We start from the raw sequence: 12,509 nt of genomic DNA on the forward strand, positions 1-12,509 counted from the left end.
AAGGAACAAGAAATAGTAGAAGACCTTAAATACATAAACCCAATAAGAAAAAGTGATCATGTGCTGATTCAGTTCACAGTTATGGATAATAACCTCAGTATAAGGAAAGAGGACCACACAAGAGAATGGCTAAACTACAGCAAGACTAACCTTGGACAACTTAGGAAGTATTTCAGTAAAGTGAATTGGAACATAGTTATTTAAAAGGAGGACATAGAGGAAAAGTAGACAGCCTTCCTGGACTTTTATAATAAAGGAGTAGAGAAATGGGTACCCAAAAGATCAACAGAGAACCTTTTCAAAAATGATTGGTACAATAGGAGATGTGCGACAGCTAGATTGGAGAGAAAAAAGCATGGAACAAGTGGAAGAAAAACAAGAGACTGGACCTGTGGAACAATTACATAAGGAAGAGGAGCGAATCTGTCAAAACTCACAGAGATGATCAGAAAAAATTTGAAAAGAATGTTGTGGAGAAATGTAAAGACCAACCAAAATTATTTTATAAATTCATTAATGGAAAATTAAAGTGTTAAGATGAAATAAGCATGGTAAAAGCTGGAGAAGAGACAGTGGATGACCCAGAAGAGGTAGATGAACAGATACTTCCACTCTGTGTTTACTTAGGAAAATGATTTCAGAGGTGAGAAGACAGCATTAGAAAAAGGGACCAACCTAAAGGAGATTAAAACATCAGTAGAAGAAGTAAAGATTATGTTGGAAGACCTGGATGTAAGGAAAGCAATGGGTCCTGATGGTGTATCAAGTTGGATTTTAAAAGAGTGTAGCTCACAATTAGTCTCAGTGCTGCACAATATAATTAGCACCACCCTGGTAAAAGGTAGAGTACCCATAGTTTGGAAACGGGGGGGTATTACCCCAATTCACAAGACCGGAAGTAAAGAAGATCCATTAAATTATAGACCTGTATCACTCACAAGTGTGGTGGCAAAGATTTGTGAAAAGATTATCAAGAACAGATGAGTGAAATACCTAGAAGACAACAAAGTGATAACAGAGAAACAGTTTGGCTTCAGAAAAGGAAGATCTTGTGTTATAAATTTGATAAGTTTCTACTCAATAGTAATAGATATAGTGCAAGAGAGAGATGGATGGTTCGACTGCATATACTTAGATTTGAGAAAAGCATTTGATAAAGTTCCGTACAGAAGACTAATATGGAAATTGGAAAAAATTGGAGGACTCGCTGGATCACTGTTAAAGTGGATGACTGACTTTTTGACGAACAGAGAAATGAGGACAGTAATTAAAGGCAGCAGGTAGAACTGGAGAACAGTAATAAAGTGGAGTCCCGCAAGGTTCAGTACTTGCTCCTATTATGTTCACAGTTTATGTAAATGATACGACAGAAGCTGTAAAAAGTTACATGAACCTTTTTGCTGATGACGCTAAGATTATGAGAAAAGTAACAAATGAAGAGGACTTCATTAAGATTAATGAATGGTCATTGAGGTGGAACATGGAGTTTAATGCTAAAAAAAAAAAATGTTGTGTGATGAGGTTTGGGAAAAGTGTGAGAAGACCAGTTGGCAACTGTTACTTAGTGAATGAGGAAATCTCTATAAGATCAGAAGAAAAAGACCTAGGAGTAATTATTACTGATAATTTATCATTTGGGAAGCACATAAACAAAATTATAGGAGAAACATAAAATCTGATGAGAAACATCAAGATAGCATTCTCTTATATTGATGAAGATATGATAAAAAAAAATGATAACAAGGATGATACGTCCGAGATTGGAGTACGCACCATCAGTGTGGTTGCCAAGTTTGAAAAACAAGAAAGAAAGAATCCAGAGAGCTGCAACTAAAAATCCCTGCAACCTTAAGAGAGTATAGTTATGACGAAAGGTTGAAGAGATTGCGCCGGACTACACTAGAAAAAAGGAAGGAAAGAGATGATTTGATAGCAATATATAGAATATTGGAAGGAATGGAAAACTTGGACAGAGAAGACCTCATGATATCGATATGAGAGACACAAGAGGACATGGAAGGAAATTGAAAAGGAGTGTTTGCAGAAGAGACATCAAGAAACACAGCTTCCCACACAGAAGTATAATGGTGTTGAATGAACTTAAGGATGAGACTGTGTGCAAAGACAATTCATAAATTTAAAGAAAATCTAGATAAAAGTCGATATGGAGATGGGACAGCATGAGCCTAGTGTGGCTCTTGTCCTGTCACAACTAGGTAAATACAGCTAGGTAGATGGGGAGCTGGTTAGGTCTGGGAAGATTAGTAAAATTCTGAATGAGTATTTTCTAACTGTCTACACCCAGGAAAACATGCAGGATATGCCAAATAGTGAAACAGATGTTTACAGCAGATGAGAATGAGAAGCTGACAGATACTTCCATAACTAAGGAGAGTGGAACAGGAGATAGGCTAAAAAAGTTGAAGACACCAAGACCAGATGAAATATATCCCAGAGTACTTAAGGAATGTAAAGAGGTTATTAGTGAGCCATTAGTTTCTGTCTTTACGAAATCACTTGAGTCAGGTGAGGTACCAGTAATGTGGAGGCAGGCTAATGTAGTACCCATCTTTAAGGAAGGAGATAAAACTTTAGCATCCAATTATAGACCTGTCAGCTTAACTTCTGTTGTAGGTAAAATATTGGAGTCGATAATAACAAGGAACATTAGGGAGCATTTTGACAAACATAATTTGATAAATCAGTCACAGCATGGTTTCACAAAGGGGAAGTCTCACCTGACAAACTTGTTAAGTTTTTACACTAAAGTGTATGACGCAGTAGATAATGGTGATAGTTATGACATCTTATATCTGGACTTTAGTAAAGCTTTTGACAAGGTACCCAATCAGAGGCTACTGAGAAAGGTTGGGGCACACAGGATAGATGGGAAGGTGTTAGGCTGGCTAAGGCCATGACTAAGCAACAGGCGACAAAGTTATAATAAACAGCTCTAAATCAGAATGGGGTAACGTAATTAGTGGGGTGCTACAGGGATCAGTATTAGGGCCATTGTTGTTTTTAATATATATCAATGACTTGGATAGTGGAATTAGTGATGTTAGTAAATTTGCGGATGACACAAAGGTAAGTAGATTAATTAGGTCAGAATCAAATGCCATCGCCTTGCAGGCAGATTTAGATACGTAGGATGAATGAATGGACAGTCAGATGGAAAATGCAGTTTAATATCAACAAATGCAAAGTACTTAGTGTAAGTAGAGGAAACCCACACAGTAGCTACACAATAAACAACTAAACTCTGGTAGGTTCAGGGTACAAAAAAAGATTTAGGAGTTATAGTTAGCTCTGAACTCCGTCTAGGAAAGCAATGCATAGAGGCCAAAAACAGGGCAAACAGGGTATTAGGATTCATTTTTAGGAGTGTTAAAAGTAGAAAGCCAGAAATAATATTAAAGTTATATCTGGCGCTGGTCAGACCTCATCTAGACTACGCTGTGCAGTCCTGGTCCCCACATTACAGGAAAGATATAGGTCTATTAGAATAAGTACAGAGGGGAATGACTAAAAGGATACAGGGGATGAGGAGTATTCCTTATGAAGCAAGATTGAAGCTGTTAAATTTACATTCTTTAGAGAGATGTAGGTTAAGAGGGGACTTGATAGAAGTCTTTAAGTGGTACAAGGGTTGTAACAAGGGTGATGTAAGCAAAATTCTTAGGATCAGCAGCCAGGATAGAACAAGAAATAACACGTTCAAGCTTGAAAAATTTAGGTTTAAGAAAGAGATAGGAAGAAATTGGTTCTCAAAAAAAGAGTGGAAGACGAGTGGAACAGATTCAGTAATCATGTTAGTGCCAAGACATTAGAGAATTTTAAGATAAGATTAAACGGGTTTATGGATGGGGATGATAGGTGGAAATAGGTAGGTATATTTCATACAGGGACTGCCACATGTAAGCCTGGTCGCTTCTTGCAGCTTCCCTTATTTCTTATGTTCTTACATTGCAATGTCTCTTGGTGCTGCTGTATACTATATATGTATGCTATAAGATAGTGATGACTTTTGTGTGATCTCTTAATTCAACTAACCATGTGTTCTGTCTTATAAGGCATAAGTGATAAACACCTTGATGTTGCCAAATGTTTGTGCAGGTGTGGGAAAAAAATGCCTCTTATGAATGCTGCTGTCTTTCATAGCAAGGCCTTGGTTTTATTTTCTGTCTTGTGTTACACACCTAGTGTGTGTTGTACTGTTTTTCATGTTTTATAAGCAGCACATACTTGTTAACATTTCAGAATACCTGCTGTTATACTATTAATATAAATAAAACTTTAACATTATAATCCTCAAGTCATTTATTATTTAACTATTAAAACTACTAAAAATAAAATTAAAATTATTTTAAATAAATGTCCTGCAGTACCTGGCAGCTGTCAATCAATATCTTGATCTGAAAGGTTCTGGATAAAAGAATTTAATACATTCTGTTCATCATTATAAATTATTCTTAAAAGCTGGGGCTTGAATTTTCGATTTTTGGACGTAAACAACAAGAAGTTAACTGCTTAAGGAAGAAGAACGTAATAAAAACAGAATAAGATGTGTTACAAAACCAAAAGCTGCAACACAAGTAACTATCAGAAGCTTCGTCTCGTCACGCAGTATTCTGCACGTGAGTCGCAATGAGCCACGATCATTCCAATACGAAAATCTTGCTCTTTGCACCAAACGGAATCTATGCACTACACTTACAAGTACTCTAATGAAACTTTCACGCACACACACACACACACACACACACACACACACACACACACACACACGTGCCCACAACCCAGCAGACAGGGAGGGCGCACCAGGACGGCATGGGTGGTGGGGGTGCTTCGCCATAAATACGCGTTTTACTCTCCATGAACTGTGTGGAGCCCCGGCTCATCACCACTATTATCTGTGACTGCCCTCACTAAGGTCATTCAAACTCAGTCCATCAGGAAAGTGAGCGCAAATAAGCTTCCAGAGAGAGAGAGAGAGAGCTGACCGGGCAATCCTAGTTCCCTAATTTTCAGTCATGGTAGTAGTATCGCCATGAAAGCTTCACTGATCATCACAAGTTACATTCCACGTTTCCATCGTGCATATCAACCCACGGCAACTACATTATGGGATATGAAGCTTTGTGGCCTGGTCATACAGTACCCAAGACCACTAGAGGCTACCGCCATGACAGCCTGACCCTCCCGCCGCATCCCTTGACTTCCGCAGCACAGCACACTGCACACGTCACTACTTCGTTCTCACCCTGGCCAGGAGTGTACTCACCTCACCTCTGCAGCACGGCTCGGCGATTTCCTGCTCCAGCCGCCTCACGGAAAGACGTAGGTACGAAAGATTGACGGACGCACACATCCACACTACACCACTCATCACTGTCACACTGTCGCTTCTTGCTTGATGGCCTGGAGGGCGCGAGTTTTGAATAGAGGATCATGCGGGATTTCAATTCATTTTACGGTATATTACTACTACCAAGGACTTTTTCTATATATATGTAGATGTCATGGAACAAAAAGAGTAAAGAAACAAAATTAAGTAAAAATATAAAACAACTCCATTTTGTAGCTGACCCAAATTCCTGTCCAGCAGATTGACCATGGGGATCTATATGCCTTCATAAACGCTCTTTTATTCAAGGTTTAAAATTATATTTGAAAGACAAGAGTAGGTGTTGTTTTTTTTTTACCTCAATTAAATTGTCTGTCTTTATGATTTGCTTAGCCTTAGATGTTAATGACATATGTATTCTATACACAGGATTGATACTTTGAAAACATTTTGATAGGTATGTTGGCGAAAAATCTATGCACATATCTCTGACGACCCATTCAAATGGCTTGGCGACCCAACTTTGGGTCACGACCTAAGGGTTAAGAACCACTGCCTTAAAGGAATAACAACGTCTTGAATTAGAATATTTTAGAAACTGTAAATAAAACCTTGCATATATTATACATTTTTGAGATCAGTAGAAATTAGAGAAAAAACATGTTATTGTAATCCAGAACGTAAGGGAAATATAAATATATATATATATATATATATATATATATATATATATATATATATATATATATATATATATATATATATATATATATATATATATATATATATATATATATATATATATATATATATATTGTAACTTCACCACCCCGTGGGCAGTCACACTTACACTTTTAGGGTCCGATGCTTCCTGCATACGTGACGGTGAACTTACCCTGCGGCGCTCCGTGTTCTTCCCTGGCTTCCCTCAGAAGGCGAATAGTAAAACACACATGTCGGCTTCTGGCCCTCTATTCTCCGTTGCTCACACTACACAGTAGTCCTATGCTGTAGCTCGGCACCCCGGGCTTCTTGTCGACCCTCGGAAGGCTTCTTGACGCCTTGCTCCAGCTCACAAAGGCACATACAAGTACAGGAGGCAGTGTCGGCGACGCGCGGGCTTTCTTCCCTCACCAGTGTTCTCCCGCCACTCTGTCTCCCAAACTGTTCCGCCACCAATCCCAGGGCTGCTACACGTCACGTGATACTCCCGAGCCCCAGGGTAGGCGGCCGGCGAGGTGACGTAGTGTGACGTCATCCTCCACTTCAGCTGGGACTCAGTCTGTGTATCTTCATGATCTTGCCCTCTCGTGACACTACCCCCTCCTGTAAAGAGACTGAGCGCCCTCGCTCCCCAACTCTCTCTATTCCCTTTAGGCTACAGATACACCCCCAAAAACAAGAAAATAATACTTCAACTTTAGGTATATCAAAAATCAACAAAGAACATAATCCTCACTCCATTTGGGTGGATGCCGCTCCCGTCTGGGTCTCCCTACTACAGGTCCAGCGTCGACATCCGCCAGTGCCCCCTCCAAGGGACACAACTCATCCGCTCCACCTTCCTCCATCACCAGCGGCTCAGGCTCTCTCAGGTCCAGGTCTCCGTCATCCTCCATCACCAGGGGCTCGTCGTCCCCAAGGCCCTTGTCCTTGTCCTCCTCTTCGTCACTGGTCAGGAGAGCAGCTCGCTCTCCCCAGGAGAAGCTTCCAGGGCCATGGTAACCCCAGAGCCTGTCAGCGTGCACCACCAGTGCCCGCTTCCTTGGCCCTTGGCGTATCCTGAAGGTGACGTCCGAGATGACCTTCTCCACCACGTATGGCCCCTCCCAGGGGCTCTGGAGCTTAGGGAACAATCCTTTCTTACGCCGAGGGTTGTGCAGCCACACCTGATCCCCCTCGCTAAAGGGTGGTGCCGTTGCCCGGCGGTCGTACCGGTCCTTCATCGCCTCACCGGACACCTTCAGGTTACCCCTCACCTGATGGTGCACCTCCCGGAGACGGTCCTGTAGGGCTGTAGCGTACTGGGTGATGGTAGTGGGCAGGTCTTCGTCCGGCGGCCTGCCAGTCACGAGGTCCACTGGTAGCCGGAGCTCCCGCCCACACATCAGCCGGGCTGGCGTGTAACCGGTCACCTCATGCACGGCGGACCGGTAGGCCAAGAGAAGCAGGGGGATTTTTAAGTCCCAGTCCTCCTGCCCTTCTTGGCAATATTTGGCCAACTCCTGCCCCAACGTGCGGTTGTAGCGTTCCACCATGCCATCCGACTGCGGCCGCAGGGGTGTAGTACGAGTTTTCTTGACGCCCAGCAACTGGCAGCACTCCCGGAATACTGCTGACTCAAACTCCCTGCCCTGGTCAGAGTGCAGCTCGTGCGGCACGCCAAACCGGGCGAAGAACTCGTCCACTAACACACCTGCCACGGTGGCAGCCTCATGGTTTGGCAGCGGATACGCTTCCGGCCATTTAGTGAAGTAGTCCATGGTCACACACACAAAGCGGTTACCTCTCAGTGTCTGAGGGAACGGACCCAGGATGTCCACTGCCACCCTCTCCATAGGTGCCCCAACCTGATACACCTGTAAGGGAGCAACTGTCTTTCTCCCGGGGCCCATCTTCCCACAGCACACGTCACACACTTTGCACCATTCACTAACGTCCTTCCGCATGCCTACCCAATAAACCCGCTGCTTTAACCGCCCTAGCGTTTTCCTCACACCGAAGTGACCACTTGCATTTCCACCGTGAGCCTCGCGCACTAAGGCCTCCCTCATATTCACAGGGACAATTGTTTGCCAGAAGGCCACACCGCCGTCACATGACTCCCACCGCCATTGCAGCACACCGTCACTCACTCGCAACACTGCCCATTGTTGCCACAACGCCTTGGCGGCAGGGCTTAGCGGGGCCACGCTTTCCCATGGCGGTTTTTCTTCGCCTTCTTCCCGCAGTGTCACTATGGGCCCGATATCAGCGTCCTGTCGCTGGGCCTGTTTGAGGTCCTCTCCCCACTCAGTGTCACTGACAAGACCGGCAGCCTTCACGCACACAGGCTCAGTCTCATGGCGTCTACAATGCCTGCAGTCACTGTCGCAAGGACGGCGACTCAAACTGTCAGCATTGCTATGCATTTTTTCCAGGCCGGTATTCGATGTTGTAGTCATGCTGCTCCAGCTTGCCAATCCACCTGGCCAGCTGCCCCTCCGGGTTTCTGAGGGTTTTCAGCCACCTCAGAGCAGCATGGTCTGTCCTAATCTTGAATCTGGCCCCGTACAAGTAAGGATGGAAGTGATCAATGGCCAGGATCACTGCCAACAACTCCTTACGAGTGACGCAATAGTTCCTTTCAGGGGCTGAGAACTTCCTGCTGAAGTAGGAGACGACCCACTCTTGTCCGTCTTTCTCCTGGGACAAGACGGCTCCTACTCCCTCAGCACTCGCATCACAATCCAACACGTATGGTTTCATTGGATCCGGGTACGGTAACACAGGGGCGTTAGCGAGAGCCTCTTTCAGAGTTTCAAAGGCACGTTGGCAGTCCTCGCTCCAGTGAAAGCATGCCCCTTTACGAGTCAAGTGATGGAGTGGCACCGCAATTTGCGCAAAACCCTTCACAAACCTCCGGTAGTACGTACACAACCCAAGGAACCCGCGCACTTCCGTCACACTGCGCGGCACTGGCCACTCCTTAACTGACTCTACCTTACCAGGGTCTGTTTTCACTCCCTCACTACTCACTATGTGACCCAGAAACGTCACTTCCCTCTGGAACAGGCTACACTTCTTTGGACTGAGTTTCACATTTGCCCCCCTGAACCTGTCCAACACTGTCTTAAGCCTCTCCAGAGCCCCCTTGAACGAATTCCCGTACACTAGCACATCGTCCAAGTACACCAGGGCGCTTTTCCACAGCAACCCATCCAACACACGCTCCATTCGACGCTCAAAGGTGGCCGGGGCATTCACCAGACCAAAACTCATCACTTTAAACTGATACAGTCCCTGCCCATACGAGAAGGCCGTTTTCTCTCTGTCCTCCTCCGCAACCTCAACTTGATGGTAACCTGATTTCAAGTCTAAGGTGGAGAACCACTGGGCCCCCGTGAGCGCGTCAAGCGTGTCATCCACCCTCGGTAGAGGGTAAGAGTCCTTTGTCGTCACGGCGTTAAGGCCCCGATAGTCCACACAACACCTGGTAGACCCATCCTTCTTCTTAACGAGGACAACAGCAGCACTCCAGGGACTAGCCGACTTTTCGATTATCCCTTGCGCGCGCAACTCCTCCACGGCTTTTTCCACTTCCAGCCGACGAGCAGGCGCAATCCGGCGGGGCGGCAACTTAACCGGCCGACTATCCCCTGTGTGAATGCGGTGTTTAACCAGACTGGTCCGGCCCAGGTCATTATCTCCCTGCGAGAAGACATCTGCATACAGAGTCAGCACTTCCTTCACCTCGTCCACCTGTTCCCCAGACAGGCATGCCAAACTCCTCTGCAATAGATCCTGCAGATGAGGTGGAACCCCAGTGCTACTCCCCTGCATGTCCTCACAATGACCTTCCGGGTCCATAGTTGTCTGTACACCTTCACACTCTTCCGACCCTTGACTTTCCTCCTTCTGTTCCTTACTGAGACGGCAGCGGTGGCTAGCTTCGGGTAGGGACGCAGTATGGGCTCGGTGAGTTTCAATTGAAGCTTCACACTCCTCTGCGTCAACACCGCCCTCCTGTAGCGGCACCACACTACCTCTGACCGACATAGTCATTTCCCCGAAGTCCAGCACCGCCCTGCTCTGCTTCAGGTACTCTAGGCCGAGCAAGTTCTCCCCGACGTCCGCTACAAAGACGGGAAGATGCTCCTCCGTGCTGCCAACCGCAATCCTGGCATGCACTGGTCCCCTCAGCTGTGTGCAGTGCCCTGTAATACCACACAGTTGTTGCTGGGCCACCGGGGGCTGTCCAGTTGCCACCACCCCGTCCTGCACGAAGGTACGTTCCGCGCCCGAGTCCACAGTGAGGCAGCAAGATTTGCCATCCACTTGCCCGCCCACCTGCACTGTCCGGGCACCCTCGGCGCGGCAACTTAGGCGGACTGGGGTCTCTGGCTCTCTGGCTGGCGCTCGACCCCTTCCACCAGCCTCTTTCCGTTTCCCCCAGCCTCCTTGCTATCCCGGGGAGAGATGAGGGCACACTCTGCCATCTTGTGCCCCTGACCGCAGTTCCAACAACAGGGTTTGTACTGGTACTGCCCTGCTCTGCCGTTGACAGCCTTTCCGCTACTCGATCCCTGCGGGCAGTACCTCTTGGTGTGCCCCTGCTGCCCGCAAGAGTAGCACTTACCCCTGAACTCACCTAGGGGCGGTGAAGGGCTAGAGTAGGCCTTCTGCACGGCCCCTTTCTTTGCCTTCACTCTCTTTCTTTGCCTTTCCGTTTCCCCCAGCCTCCTTGCTATCCCGGGGAGAGATGAGGGCACACTCTGCCATCTTGTGCCCCTGACCGCAGTTCCAACAACAGGGTTTGTACTGGTACTGCCCTGCTCTGCCGTTGACAGCCTTTCCGCTACTCGATCCCTGCGGGCAGTACCTCTTGGTGTGCCCCTGCTGCCCGCAAGAGTAGCACTTACCCCTGAACTCACCTAGGGGCGGTGAAGGGCTAGAGTAGGCCTTCTGCACGGCCCCTTTCTTTGCCTTCACTCTCTGCGGGACATAATTCCCGCTGGGTCGCTCCCGCGTCGTCCGGAGAAATGACTCCATCTCCAGGCCCCTCGCCAGGGCCTCCTGAAGGTCCTTGGGGTGTGCCTGCTGGATGTATATCCTCAGTTGTTGGTTATCGATGGCATCAACGAACTGATCCCGCAGGAGAATGGTGATCATCTCCTCACTGGCCTCCGGGTACGCACGCCGCACCAGCACCTCCAAATCCTGCGCCAGGCGTGTCAGGGTCTCCCCCGGGCCTCGTAACCTGGCCCGGAACCTTGTCCTGAACACCTCGGTTTGGTGCTGGTACCCGTACCTCCTCTCCAGTGTCGCCGTCACTTTACTATACGAGCACCGCTGGGCAGCTGGCAGCTGGTTCAAGACTTCTAATGCCGGTCCTTTGAGTGCCCACACCAGCTGCATGGCCATCTCAAGGTGACTCCACTGGCGGGCGCTGGCCAAGAGCTCGAACTGTGTCTTATACGCTTCCCAAGACACTGTTCCATCGAACTCCTGTGGCCGGCGCCTCGTCCCGTCCTTCAGCCTCCGTGACGTGGAGCTGGCAGCAGAGGGGTACGACTTTACTGAGGCTAGCGGGGATGGTGGAGGTGATAAGACGTTTACAGGAGAGCGTAGGGGAGACGGTATCACCTTGGCCAATGGAGAAAGGCTGTTTAGGCTTCCGTGACAACTATTATCCTCCTCCTCTTCGTCACTCCCCCCCTCAGTCTCACTAGCACGCCCACTTGACCGGAACAGCGTGCCTTTATGCTGAGAGAGTACAGGAGGCGCCTGTGCCGCCACAACCTCATCCACATATCTCCTCAGTTCACTGGCCGCTTTTTCCACCTCTCCCTTCACCTGATCCTTGGTGAACACTTCACTTAACACCTCGTCTTTAACCCGTGAACACTCCTCCTTCACGAGCCCCATAACCTCCTTAAATACACGGTCTACACTGCTCGTCACCGCTTGCAACTCAGCATGCTGTACCTCTCCCTGCGCCTTCAGGGCACTCATAACATCCGCTAGTGTGATTTCTTTCGCCGCCATGCTGACTTAATTACTGTAAGGCACCGTAACTTAACACAACACGCAGCTTACCATGGCAAAACACACTGCACCGTCCGCCCGCCCGCTGCGATCCACAAGTACGTTACCCGTACCACCGCTGCTCGCCTCCCCTGTCCAATACACACGCACACTCGGTAACACACCGCGACGCACACAGTTAGCACTTAACTCATCCCACTCCTGACACCACTGTAACTTCACCACCCCGTGGGCAGTCACACTTACACTTTTAGGGTCCGATGCTTCCTGCATACGTGACGGTGAACTTACCCTGCGGCGCTCCGTGTTCTTCCCTGGCTTCCCTCAGAAGGCGAATAGTAAAACACACTTGTCGGCTTCTGGCCCTCTATTCTCCGTTGCTCACACTACACAGTAGTCCTATGCTGTAGCTCGG

General features: G+C 47.4%; 1 protein-coding gene across 1 annotated transcript; it reads right to left on the bottom strand.

The window, feature by feature from the left end:
• Positions 1 to 6,783: 6,783 nt before the first annotated feature.
• On the bottom strand, positions 6,784 to 12,094 carry LOC135107757 (uncharacterized). Its single transcript, XM_064018093.1, has 3 exons — positions 10,769 to 12,094; positions 8,477 to 10,510; positions 6,784 to 8,385 (listed from the first exon to the last, which is right to left on the bottom strand). The coding sequence occupies exons 1-3, from the start codon at positions 12,092 to 12,094 to the stop codon at positions 6,784 to 6,786; spliced, it is 4,962 nt and encodes a 1,653-aa protein (XP_063874163.1).
• Between the last annotated feature and the right edge of the window lie 415 nt (positions 12,095 to 12,509).

This window comes from Scylla paramamosain, chromosome 15 (genome assembly GCF_035594125.1).
Source record: "Scylla paramamosain isolate STU-SP2022 chromosome 15, ASM3559412v1, whole genome shotgun sequence".
Classification (NCBI taxonomy): Eukaryota; Metazoa; Arthropoda; class Malacostraca; order Decapoda; family Portunidae; genus Scylla; species Scylla paramamosain.

Excerpts from the sequence above, each read along its gene's own strand:
- LOC135107757 (XM_064018093.1), bottom strand. The coding sequence starts at position 12,094 with ATGGCGGCGAAAGAAATCACACTAGCGGATGTTATGAGTGCCCTGAAG. Across the intron at positions 10,511-10,768 it reads AGGCTGGGGGAAACGGAAAG|CAAGGAGGCTGGGGGAAACG; the intron begins GCAAAGAAAGAG and ends TCCCCGGGATAG. Across the intron at positions 8,386-8,476 it reads AATACCGGCCTGGAAAAAAT|GCTGCCGGTCTTGTCAGTGA; the intron begins GCATAGCAATGC and ends GTGTGCGTGAAG.